Source organism: Microtus oregoni, unplaced genomic scaffold (genome assembly GCF_018167655.1).
Source record: "Microtus oregoni isolate MIOR12 unplaced genomic scaffold, Mior012 000004F_ref0000308, whole genome shotgun sequence".
NCBI classification, from domain to species: Eukaryota; Metazoa; Chordata; class Mammalia; order Rodentia; family Cricetidae; genus Microtus; species Microtus oregoni.
Genome location: NW_024543063.1, coordinates 19002816 through 19023293, shown reverse-complemented (window position 1 = coordinate 19023293; position 20478 = coordinate 19002816). Strand labels below are relative to the sequence as shown.

The following is a 20478-nucleotide window of genomic DNA, read 5'->3' as shown; positions in this document are numbered from 1 at the left end:
TGAGAGCCTCTCATGTGACTAATGAAGTAATTAACCGCTGCGGCATCTTTATGTATTCTGGTTTATATTTGAGGAGTGCACTGCGTGCCATGAGCAATGAATTTTATCCTTGTGTGGAGGGAATCTCGAGAGAGAGCAGGAGACTGCACACCCATTGGGAAAACCCACTTAAGCTTGTTTATTGTCTCATTCAATTTTGCCTTTTCTTATTTTTTTCTTTTCAAGGTATGCTAGTTTATATTTTTGCTGTGCAATAGAAAATCAGGACAATGAGCTCTTGACACTAGAGATTGTACATCGTTATGTGGAGTTGCTGGACAAGTACTTTGGAAATGTAAGTGTCCTTCCGGCCCTTTAGAGTCTATCCATCTTGGTTCTTGCTTCTGCTCATCTCTTGTATTCCTTTTCTCTCTTTAAGTCTAAACTATCCATTGCATTGTACCAAGGATGGTGCTGGCCCACCTTGGTTCAGAATTACAGGATTCCTCCCTACCTGCATTTCTTAGTAAGTGAATCACTCAAAAGATGAGGGTATATTTTTTTTTTTTACCTTCAGATTACAAATACATCGAAGACTTTGTTTCAGGAAACTTGAATTTAATTGTGAGTGATTTCTGTCCCTTATTCCTCATTGGCTTTGCCATTTCTTTTCTGTTTTGACATTTTGTTCCTTCTTTGGCATTTTTTAAAGTTACAATATCATTAGTACACAAGGAAAAACAACAACGACAACCAACATCAGCCCAAACAAACAAAAGTCCCCAATCTTTTCACTTCACATTGCTATTCCACAATCCCATTGCATTTATTTACACAACAGATGCAGCGATCTCTCACGGCTGCTCCCATCTTCAGATGGTTCAGTCTGCACCAGCTTGCAGCAGGGCCCCACATCTTACCACTCCAAGGAAGTTGCACAGTAACCATTGAGCCCTGCATACTGCTCTGCACCACTGATGTCTCAAGTCTTTGCCTGCTTTGCCCTCCGCAGCACTGAATTCATATTCATCCTTTTAGTATCTCCACCCTTCACCCCGCACGCTTTATACCATGCCATTGCTTTCTGCTGGGTCTTGGCCTTTCTGCTGGGTGGAGGCCCTTCCTTGGTTTTCTTTTTCCCCTAAGCTCGCTTTCCTCTTCTGATCATCTAGATGCTGTGCCCCTCTTCCCACCTGCCTAGTGTGTCTATGGATTCTTTCTCCCAGACTCTACTGCTAGGTGATTTCTTTCTTGCTTCCTCTTCTTTGCTCTCCTGGTGATGGTCTTCACCAATCTTCTCATGACCAAGTACTATGCCTGTCTCTGGCAAACCTGCTCTTTCTGGTGGTTGGACTTTGTTTTCTCAGAACCCTGCAGTACAAAAAGACAGGGTTCTTTTGCTTTTCTTTGCTTGCTGCTAGAGCCTACCTGACCCTTCAGTTTAAACCTAAAACTCTTCTCCCTCTCACTATTGTAGTGAAATGACTTGGGATCTTACATCTAGCTTCTTATTTGTCCATTTCTACCCTTAAACTCTTTTATGCTTTTCTGCTTGTCCTGTTGATGAGCATCTTTTTTAAAAAGTACAGACCTAGGTGGGGCATTACTGCCCATCACTTTCCCTTCTCTATCAGGAAAAACTCCACACTTCCCAGACTCTAATTTAAACTTTCAAACAGTGACAACTGATCACTCCTCTGCCCTTGCTGTGTTTATTCCTCTGTGCACCTGTCTCTGTCAGCATTCCAGGTTATGCAATAGCTCAGGGCACAGCATTCTACCTGGGGCAAAAGGTACCTGAAAGCAAACCCGGCCCTTCCTGGAGGTCAAGACCTCTGGCCTCTCCCACCCCTGCCACTGTAATTACCTCTGTGTCAGGTTTTCGCAAATGCTGTAGAGACACCGATAAAATACACTGTTGTGGGAAAGAATCTGGAAAAGGTTTCTCCAGCCATATTCTCTGCTCCTTCCCTTAGTCAGTGGACGTTTATCAAGTGATGTTGGGAGAATCTGCTTCCAGAAGAGTTGTTTTTTATATTGTTTGATTTGTTTTTGTTATGTTTTGTTTTTCGAGACAAGTTTCCTCTGTAGCTTTGGAGCCTGTCCTGGAACTAGCTCTTGTAGACCAGGCTGGCCTCGAACTCACAGAGATCCGCCTGCCTCTGCCTCCCGAGTGCTGGGATTAAAGGCGTGTGCCACCACTGCCGGGCTAGGGGGTGACATTTTCATCACAGGTGGTTCTTGCATGTTCCCTAACCCCCTTTCCTTTCTTTGTTTTCTTTTTTCCTTTCTTTTTCAACAGTCTTCACAATCACAAGTATTGGATGCGTTCCTAATTGAATTTTCTCCCCTATTTTCCTTCTTCTTTCCTCTGTAAATGACGTTGTGAGAGGTACACGTTGCTTGGGAGATTTCGGTTATTTCCAGTATTTAGGAATAATAAGACAGTGACACCAAGTTCTCTTTCTGCTCCTGCCTTGCTAAATTTATTTCTTTTTCCTAAGTAGTACGTATAAAACAGCATGTTTTAAAACACAGAAATATTTAGCTTTCTGCTTTCCTTTATTCTAATGAATTCTGATATTTTTGGTGCCTTCCTTTGAAATGAACTTTGCATGAGGTCTTTTGCTCTTGAGGAGTTTCTTGAAGTCTGAACTTTCATATAACCTGCTTTCTCTTCTTTATTTCTGAACTCTAGTTTGACCTGTTCTGTTTCTGTGGATTAAGCCAACTTTGGTCATGCAACTTGAAGCTGAATTTTGATCTCTCTGTGCTTACTGAAAGTCAATCAGATATGTCAAAGCGCATCACTTAAGAGAATCTGGATGACCTCTACCCAAGGAAAGCGTAAAGAGGGTCAGAATAACTGCCTGTCTAGCACTGGTTCTCCATCCAATTCTGGTACACCTTTAGAAGCTCACTCTATCTTTGTCATGAATCAAAATTTTAATTCACTAAAGCATTCAATGACTCTTTCATTAAACTAAGAGCACTCCAGGGCTCCGTGCCCAGTAGGTGTTCAATTCTTATTAATTAACAGTGATGACCAAGGGCTTCTAGAACTGATCGTCGTTTTCATTATCTCAGCAATATTTCATTTCTCTTTGGATTTGTCTTCCTCTCCTGCTAATACCAAAGATCTCTTTGAATCCTGCCCTTAGATTATGCAAGGGGAAACTTACATCTTGAAGATATAGTATTTTGAAGGCAGATAAAACTCAAGATCTCTGGTTACTAATTTGAGTGATGTGTCTCACAGTACTTTTCAATTCTGAGGAGATTACCAAGGATTGTGTAGTCAATCTTTCAATCTTCAGTAAGTAGCATTAACCCCAATTTATAGATGCTAAGAAGAAATGCTTTGGGGTCTCCCAGTAGATAAGGAATTTAGACGCCTGCCATATTTCCATTCTGCACTGCAGCACGTTGAACGTGGGTTGATGTTTTCCGAGTGTGTGGCTGCTGCTGACGCAGGCAGCTTTTGAATTTGACCTAGGGAGTTTTTCTGTTTTAAGAGGAAGAGCATGCAGTGTCTTGATACTAGTGTCTGCTCACACAGTAACCAGACCCAAGATTTCGGACCTACCACCTATCTCCATTTCACTGATGAGGATACGACACTGGAAAGGGAGATAAAAATACTTGCTTTGTTAAATTCAAATACAATAAGTAGCAAAGACATATAAACGATTGGTCGCTATTTACGTATTATTTTCCTGTAGCTTTGTGGTTCTTATTACCTGAAACATTTCCTTTGTGTAATTTGAAACTTCTGTATTTACTTTAGAGTTCAAGGACAGCTGCTTCTTAGACTCTGCCCTAAGGGATTTATTGTTGAAAGGGCAGAAATGTTCTCAGCATAGTACGTACTGGCTGTGAGAGAAGAGCTGTAAGCCACACTATAGTAACACACAAATATCAGGAAGTGAAAGATAAAGTGAAAGTCATTTTTCTGCCGTTTGTAAGTTGTGTGTCAGAATCTACATACATGGGGGGAAATCAAAGGAATGTTTCATGTTTATTAGCATGGACTGTGAAGGAAGATGCCACATACAACGCGGTGGTTGCTGAGTGTCAAAGGCGTAGTTCTATGCTGGGGTGGACCTTAGGTGGAATTTATAAGTATCCAAGAAAGAGCCAATAGAGCTTGACTTTCACCCCGGTTCTGCAGGTTGCCACCCCTTCTTCGGTTTCGATGGAGCTGGGCTGTTGAGTAGCACTTGGGAGTTATATGAAGTACTTGCTCACTCCCAACAGTATCCATGATTGTGTGTGTCCGATTCTGCACACCTCCTTGCTTTAGTCCCTGAAACTAGGTGCAGTAAATTGATTGCCCCAGGCCTGTTAAAGGAGCCACAGATCTGGGGATTTGTGACTGCTCAGAGTAGGCCCTGAGACACTCCTAGTGAATTCGTAGAATGTTTGTTGGGTCTGCTGGACAGGCTTCTGTTGATGCTCTGTCCTAATGAGGCTCCTGTCTGTCTTGGATTTCTAGTCTGTACCAGCTTTGAATGCTGAGGTCTCTCTGCTGTCGCTGCTGTCGCTCCTGGCTTCTATCTCTCCTGACCTCTGATAACTGATTCTTCCGGTCTTTCATTCTTGTGTGTGGATCTCTAATTTACTGTAATTTCTTTCTGTTTAGTTTTATTGTTCAAAATTAGAAAAATGCATTTTCATACTCTTCTGTACATACAATCTTTTAAACTTAAGCAAATGGATTGCAGTATGATATTCTTATATAACTTTATTCTTCTCCTTACAAGCTTGTTAGAGATTTTTTCTCCACATTTTCCATATAAAAGTACCCTATTCTTTCCAAATTGTACATAGAATTCCTATGCCATTGTAGAGATGTATATACATTGTTTTGTTTTGTTTTGTATTTCAAGACAGGGTTTCTCTATAGCTTTGGAGCCTGTCCTAGAACTAGCTCTTGTAGACCAGGTTATCCTCGAACTCAAAGATCCTCCTGCCTTTGCCTCCTGAGTGCTGGGATTAAAGATGTGCGCCACCACTGCCTGGCTGTACATACATTGTTTAAACAGTTCCCTTGATTGGACTTTGTGTTGTTCCCAATTATTTTTATAAATGATATATAATAAACATAATGATTGTTGCTTATATGTCTTATTGGACATTGATTTTAGTATCATGAGGCTAAGCCCCTTATTGAACTGTTGAGTCCAGAAACTAAAAAAATACTTATTTGTTATTTGGCATTATATGCATGATGTGTATGTGGGCACTCGTGTGTGTGTGTGTGTGTGTGTGTGTGTGTGTGTGTGTACCATTGCATGCAAGCTGCATTGCACATGTGGAAGTCAGAAGACAACTTTGTGGCATTCCTTTTATCTTTATATGTTCTCTGTGCATCAAACCCAGGTTGTCAGTATTGTAGGGTGTCCCAGAGAAGACTGCCAATAGAAAGTCTTTGTTAGCTGGCAGCACCAAGCCTTTCTCAGGGTGAGCACAAGAACCATGCCTAGGGTTGACATGCTTCAGTTAGCAAGCACAGTTAGCCAGAAGTGGAATTACAGAAGCTAAAAACCAAGGTTAGTACATCTAGAGACTTTCCTAGAACTGTGTAGTGTGATGGCTTAGGTCTTTGTGCTGAGTTTTATGGCCTGAATGACGCTTTCATCACGGGGTCAGTTGTGCTAAGGCCTGGGGGCTATTGAGGTCCAGGGCCTGCTAAAATCAGGCTTCTCTCACAAGTGCTTTTACCAACTGATCCATCTTACCAGATGTGAGTGTGAGCATTTTTGCATTTAAAATTTGACCAGCCAACCAAAAATGGTACAAGCTTTATAAACTCATTGACAGTGAGGGTATGTACTTATTCATGCCATCACCAACAATGGATATTTTCATTTAATTTCCTGGTGAGTATGGATTTAGTTTGGCTTTCTCTGACTCCTTGACATTATACTTATTCCTAGACGTCTCTAATGCTTCCTCTTCTTGCTTTGTCTATGCATTGTTCATTATTTTGTTGTTGTTTGGTTGATTTGGTTTGTGGAGCTCTGACTGTCTTAGAACTCACTCTGTAGACCAGGCTGGCCTCAAATTCACAGAGATCCACTTGCCTGTCTCCTAAGTGCTGGGATTAAAGGTGTGTGCCTCCATACCTGGCCTTTTCATTTGTTTTTACATTGTGCTTATCTTAGGTGGGAATTTTCAAGAATTATTTCTGCACTGAGAATTCTGTATGCTTTTGTCAGTAAGAGAATAAAAAAGGGGGGAGGATTTGGAAGAGCAGTTCAGTTCTTACTGGCATGTGCCTGGATTTGGAAGAGCAGTTCAGTTCGTACTGGCATGTGCCAGGGTAAGGGCGTGAAAGAACACAGTGAGCTGGTAGCTTGAGTGACTGCGGCAGGTGGTAAAGATCACGTCTATCTTAAAACCTAGACCTCACAAAAAGAGGAATGAGAACAGCATGTTAGCAAAGTGTGAGACTGACTGTGGTCTTGAATGGGCAAAGAGATTACCTAAAAGATCATTGCTGTAAACCCAATAGGAGGGGTTACAGGCCAGAGCAGCTGCAAAGTGGAGGTATGGGAGACTCGTACTCTATTTATATGGTAGAATCAATAGGACTGGTAACCAAGGAAACACATCAGGACCAAGGGAAGAAAAGATGTCTTAATTAGGGTTACTGTTGCTGTGATGACACATCACAACCAAAGAAGCTCGATGAGAAAAGGGTTTATTCAACTTATACTTCCACATCACAGTTTATCATCAGTGGAAGCCAGGACAGGAACTCAAGCAAGGCAGGCACCTGGAGGCAGGAGCTGATGCAGAAGTTCTGGAGGGGTGCTTATTGTTCCTTGTAGTTTGCTCAGCCTGCTTTCTTGTAGGACCCAGAATCATCAGCCCATCAATCACTAATTAAGGAAATGCCATATAGGCTTGCCTATAGCCTAATCATATGGAGGAATTTCCTTTCTCTGATGACTCTAACTTGTGTCTAGTTAACCTGAAACTTGCCAGTACAAGAAGAATGTTTGTGTGTGTGTGTGCATGTGTGCATCTGTGTGTGTGTGTGTGCGTGTGTGTGTTGGGGGGATAAGTGAGCTCTTACATGAGTTAGAGAAAATAATAAGAAAGAAACTACTAAGCAAAATAGAGACTAAAGGAAGAAAGAATATGTTTGAGGTCATGCTCTTCAGAGGACCCAGGTTCAATTTCCATCATCTACATGGCAGCTAACAACTGTCTCTAACTCCAAGATCTGTTACCCTCACACAGATACGCATGCAGGCAAAACACCAACGCACACAAAATAAAAATAAATAAATCATTTAAAGAAAAGAATATTTTTTAGATCAATTTCAGACATGGTGATGTGGAACTAAGAATGCCCAAGTAGACAGACATGTGTAGCCAGTGGGTGAAAATACTGAGCAAATGGGGATTGGTCTTGTTTGCTGCACCATTTGCAGGCCAGAGCAGCTATGAAGTGCAAGAATGAGAAGTGTTCTATTTGAATGTAAGAACCAATAGGATTGGTGACCACATCAAGAGGACAGACCCAGTAGATGGAGATGAATGAGAAGGGAGCTGTCACTGAGAGCCAGTGAGTTTGTCTAGAAGACAATGTCTATTGCAACGCGAAGACGCTGTGCTGAAGAATGCCGTCATTTAAGAAGAAATGCCACATGTGGTGGACACGCTGCCGTTCTGCAAACTGATATGCCCCAAACACTCCATAAATAGTATTTTCTGAACTTATATATATTCATTTATTTTGGTGGAGGATTACATGTTTGCTAGTGCATGTGTGTAGAGTCGGGAGTCCAGCTTGTGGGAATAGGTGCTCTCCTTCCACCGTGTGGGTCTTGGTGATCAAACTCAAGGTCCAGGACTTGGAAGCAAGTACTTTGATCCTTGAACTTTGTTCCAGATCAATAAGTACTTACCAACCAAATACAAGTTAGTGGGGAGGAGTAACACGGAATCATCCAGAAAGTCCGAGAACCATCTTCTGAGTCAGAGGAGACCCACAGCCATTGGATGGCTTTGCCAACATCAAGGGAGAAAAATGTCCAAGAAACAAATTGGTAGGCGTATCAGTTGCTACGGAGGGGCGTTTGAGGGAGAATTGAGGAGCTTTTAGCTAGATGGCTTAAAGGAAGCAATTTTGTTTGGGCAGATAAGGTCTGAATGCAGAAGGAGTCAGTTTGCAGTGCGCTGTGGGGTAAGCAGTGAAGAAGCCGACAGAAACAGGATTCCCTGGTTGAAGTGTTTAGATTATGGGGATAGCTTCGCCGTTTGCTTCACTTCCACAGTGACACCTGCCAGTCCCTCTCGATCTTTGACCCTGGTTAATGTGCTGTTCCACTAACTAGAGGTCTTCAGTATCGTGGGAAAATGCTGGCCGCACAGGTGTTTGGACCCGATCCAGACCTACTGACCCGGAAGGTGCAGGGGCCTGGCCTGTAAAAAGAGTTTTCAGAAGGTTTAACAGGGGAATTTGGAAATTTGCAGTTCACTGGCCTAACAGTCAAGATCTTTAAACCTGAGTGCCTGAGAACTGAGGCTCTGTCCTTCTACTTAGAAAGCAGCAGGCACCCAGCTTCTGCATGTGACTGTGGACACAGGAGCCTAGGAAGCCTGACTCCCCCACCGAGTCTCAAAACATTCTATTAGTTACTTTCCGATGACTGTGATGAAATACTGTGACCAAAAGGAGCACATCAAGGGGAGTTTATTTGGCTCACAGATCCAGAGGAAGGGTCCATAATGACAGGGAGGTGTGCTAGCAGGTGGGGGGTCGCATCTCAATCTCACACAGGAAGCAGAGATAAAGAGAGTGGATATGGACGGGAAGAGGGATGAGGTATCAATCCTTGAAGCCTGCCCCCAAGACTGCCCCCCCACAAAGGATCCATAACCTCCCCAGGCAACACCAGCTGGTGACTAAGTGTTCAAATACTTGAGCCTATGGGGGCCATTTCCCTTTCACACCAGTACAAATCTCATTTTCTAAAGACATGCTCTGCTTTAATAGGATTTGGTTTTACGTTTTCTAAAGGTCTGGGATTCTCTTCTCCCGTCTTTCTATCCTTAAAATGCCATGTGGTGTTTTATGTTTGCCTACCACTTGAATGGCAATGCTGGGAGAGTTGGAGCCAGTGGCAGACGCTTTCCTGATTCCAAATTTATCAAAACGTTTATTTTTTTTTCTCCTTACCAGGTCTGTGAGCTGGATATTATCTTTAATTTTGAAAAGGCGTATTTTATCCTTGATGAATTTATAATAGGTGGAGAAATTCAGGAAACATCCAAGAAAACGGCAGTCAAGGCCATTGAAGACTCTGATATGTTACAGGAGGTCAGTACAGTTTTTATTCCTGGGAAAGATGATGTTGATTCCAGCACTAATTATAATATAGCTACCACTCTGATTACTACACCTGCATGTTGTGCTGGGCATAGCTTCTACTTTAAACAATTCTCACGTATTAGTTTGCTCAATTCTTTCAGTAATTCTAACCAGGTCTCAGTCTCTTTTCTTGTGAGTGAACAGAGACTCGGGAGGTGAAATGTTCTGCTCATTTTGTAGTTAATAAATATGAAATAGAGCTTTGGACCCTTGCGGTTTAGTCCTGAGTCTTTGCTTGTCCTGTCTTGCTGAGCTTCAGGGTCTGAAAATATCTTACCCTCTTAGGGGTATCAAATGCTTGGAGCTATTCTTTGCAAACGTAATTTTATGAGATGTATAAAAAGGCTTTCATTAAAATATCTGCTCTGCCCTGGGAAGGAGACACAGCAGTACAGAGTTATTTCATTTGCCAGGAATATTAGAGCTATGTTATCGAAGATGGCATTTGCCATTTTAATTGAAATTCCCTGCCTCTTGGGAAGACCCTAGGTCAGTGTCTGTGTGCTCTTGTTTGTGTAAATGAATCAGGAGCACTTATGGCTGGATTGCTGAGGTATAAATGGGCCCTGAAACCTGTGCTTGGCACTGCCCCTGACATTTTGCCTCATATAATATCCAGGGACTTTTCTTTTTAGAAGCATCCCAGATTTGAATCTGACCTAGTAGGGTAATATAACTTACATTAACCCCTTCCAGGTCACTGGAAAAGAACACTGTGTTTCTCTGACTTTTGTCTTCTAGAATGAGGCAGTTCTGAGCAGTCCTAAACCAAGCATATTTCTAGGTGCTTAGATTCTGTCCCGGCCTCCCAGAATACCAGTGGGTCTTCCTTCCTTCCCTCTCTTTTTCCCCTGTTGCCCCCACTCTCCGCTGTGTGTGTGTGTGTGTTTGTTTTTTTGGACAGAGTCTTACAGTGTAACCCAGGCTGGCTTTAAATTCACTATTCTTCTGCCTCTACCTCCCAAGTGCTGGGATGACAGGCATGTACCACACCTGGCCTCAGTGGGTCTTTCCATCTTCCTGTTTTCATAACAGCAGGTCAAGAGTCAAGAGGATTTCAAGAATTATAAAGTACCCTTTTAAAATTGGTACTAAGGCCATTCTTCCTGCTATTTGGAAATAAGAGACTGATTAAGTTAATAAGACATTAGGCATGATTTCCCAGCAACTGTCTTGGCAATACTTTGAGCTGATTACTTACTCCTGCCCATGGAGGGACTCCATCCTCAGGTGAGTGGACATGAAGAAAGGCAAGGGTGGGTCCCACAAGCAGCTCTGGGTGCCTGTTAGGTCAATGCATTCATTGCTAGAGGTATTATCCCCTTGAAGAAATGCATTAAACCTCATTGAGTCTTACTTGACTCCTTCCAAATGTCACAAAAGGGATTTTATGAGGCACTGAAACAATCAGTACTTGTAAATAACTTGTAAAAGAACATTTATTAAAATATGCTGGGGTGGAGAAGCAGGGAGTAGGAAGTGAGGGTTATTCCTAAGACTCTACTCTTTGTCTTTAAGATAGAAGCTTCTTATTGGAGAGACAGACCTTTCACAGGGTCTTTGGTACTTTGGTAGCTAAAGTTTCCTGAATTGAGGCCAAGACACACCTGAGTTATTTCGAAGTCCCCCCGGCTGCAGGAAATAGGCTTTAAGAACTTTCAGTGGATCTTTGTTCCTAGTTCCACTTGAATCTTGGAAGCAGGCATTTCAAGAAGTGAGCCCTTTCACAGAAAAGCACTAATTGGTTGACCGTGTCCCTGATGGCTGAGAAGACAGTGTGAACTGGTAGAGTTAGATGCCCCGTCTTAAGCCCTGTACCTCAGCGACCAGGCAAGATTGTGGCTGCTCTTAAATGGCCCTTGTTGAATGAACAGAGCCAGTCAAATGCCACAGTGTTGTTAGTGTCCTTGTGGGCTCCAGTACCCCTTCCAGTGACATCTGTAAACATTTTGGGAGAGCTTGTGGAAGAGTCAACTTTGCATGTCTGGTCTGCTTCATAAAGTACAGAATATGTAGGAGAAAATGTTCAAATTGCGTAAAGGGGAAGAATGCCCCTTTACTTCCTGACCTGCCACGATCCCCACGTTGGACACCATTTGTCATATCCCATGCCTGGGTGACAATTACTGGGTCCTGCCTGGCTTCTTCGTCCCTGTTTGGAGGGAAGTGTGAGGATTAAGAAAAATAGACAAGAGACAACTGATAGAGTTGGGAGGGCATCTAGTAAATACTGAGTTTTGCCTCATATTTTTTCTCATAGGCTTTCTATGCCCCAGTCCAAAGAGGAAGGGGAAGGCAAGAGACTTCTTTACCATGATACAAGGAACTAACAAAGTAATTACATTCTTAGTATCCAAAACATCAAGTAACCACACTCTAGGTCAAAACATCCTGTCAATAGCCACACCTTAGGTCAAATCTCCCGTCATATAACCTTGAAGGAGCTCTGACCTTTAGTCAAGGTGGAACGAATCCTCTTCTGTGGCTTCCCACACTTAGAGTTCAGCTCTAAGTACGCATTTGTAGTTACTAGGGCCCAAGAAAGGCCTTTATGATGTTGTCTTCTTTTAGAACAACTGAAAACCATGAAATAGCTCTTAGGACTTTCCCCTCAATTACACCTAATGAAAGTTTCTTGGGCTAGGGGAGAGAAACAAAAGTTAATTTCACATATTTAATAATACCCATAGTCTTAAAGCTCCAAGTACTCATCTTAATCTGAGCATATCCAGGTTAGATGTTGATAATTCTGAAAGTCTAATTGTCTGGGAATGACTGATCTGGGAGGGAGTAACAGCAATGTGGGTGATGTCATAAAGTTAGAAGCACAGAGATTGTAGAGTAGAGGTTGTACTAGATGAAGAGAATGATCTTCACAGACCATAGCCTGTTAGGACGGGATGGTCAAATGGAGTCAAGCCGTAGGCCATCTCATTCATGAGGATGTATGAACAACTGCTTGGTACACCCTGACACTTTTCAATATTCAGAGCATAAACCAAAACCACAGTGCAGTAGAAAGGGGATGCATATTAGGTACAGAATGCATCTTATCAAGGTATGAAAGTCTCCAGTTGGGTCCAAAGATATGACCCTAGCTTGACTCTAGTGAAGGCAAGGGAAGACAAAGATTTGAGACTGCGACTGTTTTAAGTCAGTTCCAACCCTTTTAAGTGCAAGTACAAGAAAGCAACAAATTCTTACAACATTTCTTTATGTCCTTGGAGTGATAGCAGGAATTACCTCATGCTAATATAGGGTGGATAACCAGAGCCCAGTAAACCTTGCGGCAGTGAGGTATTCACTTTATGTCCTTGACCATCTCATGCTTCTTCAAGGCTGCAGAAAGTGTTGGGCAGGGTGTCCATACTGTCCATTCAAATTTGCAACAGTAAGACATTTTAACTGCAAAGACAATATAGCCGTAGCAATACAAGAGTATCAGACAAAGGGAATATGTTATTCTTGATTTTATTTTATCATCTTTTTAATATTGATAATGTGCTGTCATCTCTTACTCTAAATTTTAGACTTAATTTGCTTTGGATCTTTTTAAATGGGGATAAACTCTACAAAATTCACATAGGTTAGGGTTCATTGTTAATACCCAAGTCAAGTTCAAAGGTAATGATGGAATATTTAAGAGGAGATTCAGGCCAGATGCCCTTGGTTATGAGCCTCTTTGGACCAGTGCTCAGTTAGGAGGCTGACAAGCTTTAGAGAAAGTGTGGGTGACTAATCATAAATCATTTCAGCAGTGGTACACTGAGATTCTAAAGAGGCAGGGAACACAAGTAGAAACCCTGATTTCTGATATGGGTATCCTCTAGATCAGTGGTGCTCAACCTTCCTGATGCTGCAACCCTTCAGTACAGTTCCTCATGTTGTGATGACCCCCCCAGCCATAAAATTATTCTGTGGCTACTTCATAACTGCAATTTTTCTACTGCTGTGAATTATAATGTGAATACCTGATTTGCTGGGTATCTACTATGCAACCTCCAGGTTGAGCGGCTCTGGACAATCTTGTTGGTCACATCCTTGATCTCTTTGGCCCCAGCTGCCAATCATTCCTGAGGTGTTGAGTGATCACACACATGTTGGGGTGCATAATTAAATGTCAGTTGCTAAGCAAATTGGGAGTGACTCACAGTGGCTTAAAGTTTTGCCTAAGGATAACTTGCTACCCCACCCCCCCATGAGCTCTCTTACTGATGTAACCTGGGTCATTGTTTTTCATAAATGTGTATCTGTTCGGTAGGAGGGAGTTTGCAATACCAGTGTGGAATTCTACCTGTCTTATCAAACACTTAAAAGAAAAGATGAAGACAGGAAATTAAAACTTTGGGGCTTAGCAGCAAACTTGCTAACTAAAAGAGGATCCGGGTATTTTGGAGACATGCTCTTCCAAAGGCATGGTGGAAAGCTTTCAGAGTCACAGGATACTTATCCCTTCTGACTGGGCTGTAGGTATAAAGAAGAGGTTCTGCACAGCGTAGACAACAATGCATGTGTTACATGTACTTGGGGTTTCTCAAACACATGTGCCCACGTGTGGCCCTCACGGTCATTTAGACAGGAGCTTTAAATGAACAGTGGTGTCTCCGTAGTTGTTTCAGCATTTCTCTTCCCAAACATCCACTTCCTGATCAAGCTTACCCTTTTCTCAGTTGAAAGTGATGTATGTACAGTCATGTGTACATGTAGATAAATGATCTTCAAACTTGTAGCCACTTAAAGTAGAATGCAAAGAGTTATGTCTATATATGCTTTTGAATTTTTTCCACATTGTAAAAGAAAAAACCAACAGAATGAAAAACAAATCATAGTCTGTTAATGCATATGGTTTAAAGGGAAGATGGCTCTAAGTCACTGTTCTCTTTCAGACAATGGAAGAATACATGAACAAGCCCACGTTTTAACTGTGCCATCTACTTGAAGATTCTGAGTGCTTCGTGTTGGGAATCAACCAATGAGCAACTCTTTGCATCCAGTCTCCACACAGCTTCTGGCTCCATGCCAAAAATAACTTAAAGGGATTGTTGTTAGCATAATGTTGCTACGTGTCTGTGTATCAGTACTCGTTGTGGCTCTAGTTGTTTCTAATTGCTGCAGACTGAATAGTTGTTTGCCGTGTTTGTGGCATTTTTTTAAACGTAATTTCAAATATTAGTTGCAATACAATAATTTTTGTTGCCATTTGATCGGTCTACCTGTAGACTGACAACTACTTTGTGATAACTCACAATTCTGAATGTAAAGTATATTTTGTATAACAAATGCCTTTTCTAAATGTTTTTAAAAGGTACATGAATTCAAATTTATGTTACTAGTTCAGATTTCATACATGATACAAACATTTTTAAATGTTCAATACCACTATAATTTCAGGTCAGATATAATTTATATGACTTTAATGTTTTGAATTCAAGCTATTTTCTTCAGAATTTGGGATAGAACTTTATAAATGATTTTGATGTTTTAGAAGGTGCTAGATTGAGATTTTTTTTAAACTTTACTTTCAATTGAATATAAGGGACATTTCAATAAGGTTATGTTTTCTACAAGCTACCTATTTATTATGGTTTCAGGAGATCTGGAGATAAAACATTGCAGCATCTCCTATTTTTACCAAAGTACTAACAAAGGAATAGCTAGATCAATAATTGTAATCTCCACTACTATTTTACATCTCATGTTGCATTTAATTCTTGTGATCGAGAGGCTTCTTCAAATAATTTTAATGTAAGCTGAATGTATTAGGTTTCCTTAGGGCATGTATTTTCATTGTGTCCTTTATGGGAGGGAACTCTATTCCTTTTTCCTCTCCTCTTCCCCAGGAAAATATTTTCTGCTGACCACTATTATTGTGACCATGTCACCTTCATGCTTCCAAAACAAACGTTCTGCATAGTCAGGTACTGTGTGTGCTCAGATATGATGTTGGGAGTTGCTGTGTGGTGTTTGTTCTCGGCGCCTGTGTCTGGAGTTTCGGGTATGCATTTTCATTGTGAGTGTCAACGTCTGATATCATCCATATCAGAGTGCTTAGGACGCTTACGATTTTCTTAAGACATAGTGAGCTTGAGTTTGGGTTCTGTGGGAGATCTCGAAAGGGAACATGACGGTTTGTTGCCTTTGGTTCATTTCATCAGTCATATTTAAGGCATGATGGCAAAACCAGAATGGAAGAACAGTCAAACGGACCCATTCCTCAATATAACCATTTATATAAAGGCAATAATTCAGTTTGCATATGAGGTAATAAATGGACTTTTAATAGCTGACGTAGCTTCAGATTAATAATATGACTGTGGTGGCCGGTTGATGTTTGTCCCTTTTGAACAACTTTGTTTAGACAGACTTCAGGTTTGTGCACTAACTTAAAAAAATGGTTAAGACTCTTTGTTTTTCAAACATTTTGTAAAACTGAACTTTCTATAATTTCCGAGGTTTTCTGGTTCCTTCTCAGTGTTTTTGAATGAAGGTATCATAAAATGCACTGCTTATATTCTGGATAGAAACACTTTTGACACTGTCCAACTTGTACAAGGATTCTTCCTGTCGATGTACACATTGAAAGTGATTATATTTATATGACATACTTGGGTAAATTCAAAAGATTTGAGGAATGGCTTACATGAACTTTAGTGAAAATCATTATGCATATTTTCTTTATTATTACAAAAGTCTAAGAAAAGTACCAAGTGAAAAGAAAAATAATACTGAATTTGTATAAAACTTCCAAATAAAATGTTAAAAGATGTTGATAATGAACTTGAGTATGATTTCATGACTATACATGTAATATATATATGTGTGTGTGTTAACTAATCTTTTAGTTCTTATCATTCTAATTTTAGTTTCTGGTAAAATCCCTTTAGAATTTCTTGCTACCCTTGGCAGTGGTGGTGCACATCTTTAATCCCAGCACTCGGGAGGCAGAGGCAGGTAGATCTCTGAGTTCACGGCCAGCCTGGTCTACACAGCTAGTTTCAGAACAGCCAGGGCTACACAGAGAAACCCTGTCTCAAAAAACAAAACAAAACAACCCTCCCCCTGCACACATACACACAAAAACAACTAAAAAGGGAAAAAAGAAAATAATTTCTTGCTGTTTAGTAATGAGAACCTCACAAGGTGGAGGCTCCTGGGAGCATACTCATTTCTTCCCCCATTCTGTTCTTCCAGCAATTCTTTATAGTGTGACAATAGGATTTCTTTACTGGCAGCCGAGAAGCAATCAATCTTTCATTACTTTCATTAACATATGTCAAGGCTTTTTTGCGATAAAATAAGTGAATTTTCTCATCCTGAATCTCTTAAAATAATGGTAAGGCTTTCATCAAATACACTGTGCTTCGAATCCCAATAATTCTTCCAAGATGTGTATTATCGGACTATATCATTGATGGACTGCGTGGACATTGATTGACTTCTCAGAGGTTTCATCAATAAACACATTGATAAGTGTTAGTGTAGTTTTTCATATGGCCCCTGCAGTTTTTGATACAATACATTCAGATGTTCTGGAATATGTAAAGCCAACCAATGACAATTTCCAACTATGGTAAATGGGAGGCCATTTCTTTGTTTCATCCCTTTTTTGATTTGTTACAAACACTTAATAAAACTACCCATGGACAATGTGCCTTGATACTAGACAGCAATAATCTGCTTTGTCACAGGTAAAACCAGAAGCATCTAATAACATCTAGGACTTTATTAAAGTCACCTTTCTCCTCCCCTCATCCCTTATCCCCTCTTCTCTCCCCACTCTTCTCTCCTTCCTCACACCTTTTCCTCCTTCCCTCCCTCTCTTTCCCTGAATTAATGCCTTCTTCCCTCTACTTCCTCCCTGGTTTCCCTCCCTTTCTTCTCCCTCTCTGTCTTCGCTGGCTTTCTATTGCTGCGATAAAATACCATGACCAAAAGCACCTTTGTGAAGAAAGGGTTTATTTCAGCTTATGGTTTATAGACCATCATGAAGGGAAATCAGGGCAGGAACTGAAGCAGACCCCACAGGATTGCTGCTTGCTCATCTTGCTTGCCTATACCACCTAGAAACACCCGCCCAAGATAGTGCCACCCTCAGTAGGCTGGGCCCTCCCACATTAATTATGGCTCAAGAAAATGCCACACAGATTTGTACACAGGTCAATCCAATGGTGGCAATTTCTCACCTGAGGGTCTCTCAAATATAGGCGACTCAAGTTTGTGTCAAGGTGACAAAAAACTAGCCAGCACACGCACTGTCATTTTTTCCCGTCACAGGACCTCATTGTGTAGCCGAAGCTGGCCTCTAGCTGGTGACTCTCCTGCCCCTGCCACCCAGCTGCTGAGGTTTCGGCATATAACACCACACCTGCCTTAGATTCACATTTTGATGTATGTTTTGGTATGTAATTCAAGCCTCCAGACAGACGTTAGAAAGTTCTCCACAAATGAATTCACATATTTACTGAATCTTAGGGTCCTCTTGGATGTGGGCCATCGGTCCCTAGCATGTGCACCTCTCTCCTCGTGGCTTCAGTTCTAGGTGCTCATTTATTGTTTTTGCTTTCTAGTGTGTTTTAATGTTTCTTTTGAGAGCACCTCTCTCTTGACTAAGAAAAGTCAATTAATTTGAGATACATTTATGTCTCCACCATTTTCTTCAATGGAGTGACATTGGGTACTTCCACCACAGTCCAGCACAGGCCTCATGGTTAGGAGTAGTTGGCCAGCACGAATCAGACTCCATGGTTTTTAGTGGAGTCTTTCTTTTTCTCCCCCCCGCCTTTGAAAGAAAGAACATGAAGTTGGGTGGGTAGAGAGGAGGAAGATCTGGGAGGCACGGGGGCAAGGAGAAGAATATAATAAATATACTGTACATAATTCTCAAATAAGAAATTATTTAAAAAGAAAAAATAAAGCAATAGATCACTTGCATTCATTAAAATGGAATCAAATAAACTGAGAAGTGAGAGTGTGATAAATTTTCAATTAATACAGTTTAAATTTGAATGCTTGAAATGTTAAATTTTGGTTAAATAAAATAAAATTCCATAAAGCTCTTAAACTATATATATTAGTTTTAATTATGCAGGATTAAATACATTTTTGGAGAATTTATCTTTTATAATGAATTGGCTTAATGAAATTACATTTTCCATTATTTAGAAGTTGAGCATTTTGAGGAAAAAAATGCTCAATGACATTTTGTCTAGTCAATTTTTGAGTCATTGTACAATTAAAGGCTAAGACTAAAATGATGGGGAAATAAATAAACCACAGTAAGTTAATGAGAAAAATTGCTAGAATCAGTTGTACATTCTACTTGGAGCAACAATCCCATGTAATAATAATATCAACAAAGAAAACAATTTTAGATTGTTAATTGAAAATTTGCTAAAATTATAGAAGCTTAATTTGAAGAAAATGTAAATCTTTTACACATACTACAAACCTAAACACAGTAAATAATAAAGTAGAAAATCAGGTGAGTTGGTGATTTCAGGAGATGCTTCCTGAGAGACTCTTCTATTCTAGCCTTCTCACTCTGGGTCCTGCTTGGCTTTTTCTCGGCTAGACACAGGCTAGAATTATCTGGGAAGAGAAACCTCAGCTGAGAAAATGCCTCTGTCAGATTGTTGGTGGGTGAAGTCTGTGAGCTCATTTTCTTGATTGCTAATTGATGGAAAAAAGTGCCACCCCAGGGGGCATTGCCACTCCTGGGCAGGTGGTTGTTGGTGGTGTGAGAAAGTGGGTTGAGCAAGCCATGAAGGAAAGTCAGTAAGCAGTCTTGTTCCATGACCTCTGCTTCAGTTCTTGCTTCTAAGTTCCTGCCTTGAGCTTCCGCACAGACACTATGCTGTTCCTAAGTGGCTTTTGGTCATGCTGTTTCATTACAGCAGTAGAAACCAGACAAAGACGCACTATTACTGTTGTCTGCACTTAAAACATTATGAGCAAGAATATATACATACTGAAGTTAAGAATTTTTCTGAGGACGCCATCCAAATACCATTAAATTTAATTTTAGTTTTTGTGAACTGCAATAGGGAAATTGGACCTGAATTTTTATCTCTATTATGGTTCTCAGAAACCAGTCTCTGAAAGCAAAGCAGTAAGCCTTAGCACATAGGTCAGGGTGCGTGATTAGTGGAATTGTGAATCCTATTTGTGTTTAGCCTCATCTTTACAGTAGAGCTTGGGGACCTTGATGCTAGTCCTGAGTGTCATTGACAGGACTCACGGAGAGGTGGATTATGGGAAGATGACGGGATGACTGAGGTGAACCAGAGAGACTACTCATTATACACCGGAGGAAGGAAAATGAGAACACCAATGTTCAGACTTTGATGGGGTCACGGTGCTAATCATTTGTTTAATTAACTTTCCTTTAGATCAAAGGCATTACCATAGGAAGGTATTTGATGAGCCTGTTTTCCTGGTGTGTGGTACAAGCTAATGACTTTTAGGGCATGATTTTCATTCTTTCAACTGATGAGAGTCAAGTATACTGAGTGCGCTCTGAATGACGGACACTGTTGCAGGAGTAGAGAAAAGGCTGCTCCTGAAATACGGACGAGAAGTGAACTGCCAAGTTTGTGTTTGGGAGTTTCGCAGGTGGAACTTCTCACGGTCTTGAGAAGGAATCATGTCTTCCTGGCCCTGGATAACAGTTTGAAAAGGTAGCGTCCAATGGCCACTTTGGCCACTTAGCGAAGGCATCCATTTAACCTTGTTTATAGCTAAGCACGAACGAAAGCTTCACATTTGATTCCGAGCTGAGGAGCCAGGGTAGGATGCAAACAACATGGCTTGGGAAGCGAAGAAAAAAAACTGCATGTTCATTTATGAGATCACTTCCTGGTGCCCTTGGGTGTGCTGTGGGAATTCATTTCCCAATCTCTTTTGCAAGTCAGGTTTTTCATGGGCGTAGTAATGACCAATGGAATGTGGGTCAAAGTGATGTTCTGAGTCACGGAACTGCTATGTGGTCATTCATTCTCCGTCTTCACTGTTACAGTTGACGGCAAAGAACCCATGATTCAGAGAAAGCAGAGCCTTGCCGAGAGTTTAAAACATGTTAGAGCCGGGCGGTGGTGGCGCACGCCTTTAATCCC

General features: G+C 41.1%; 1 protein-coding gene across 3 annotated transcripts in view; it reads left to right on the top strand.

Moving 5' to 3' along the window:
• Positions 1-14431, top strand: part of Ap1s3 (adaptor related protein complex 1 subunit sigma 3) — a 59828-nt gene extending 45397 nt beyond the window's left edge. The window contains exons 3-6 of one of the 3 annotated variants that reach the window (XR_005974164.1): positions 226-334; positions 9179-9316; positions 10403-10597; positions 14254-14405. Coding sequence is in view for 2 of the 3 variants with exons in the window: in XM_041650146.1 (XP_041506080.1) it covers positions 226-334; positions 9179-9316; positions 11628-11684 (304 nt within the window). In the remaining variant the exon portion in view is untranslated. Of the gene's footprint in view, positions 1-225; positions 335-9178; positions 9317-10402; positions 10598-11627; positions 11702-14253 lie in introns of those variants that run through there. The other 2 variants (XM_041650147.1, XM_041650146.1) reach the window with 2 other exon arrangements.
• Positions 14432-20478: the final 6047 nt, after the last annotated feature.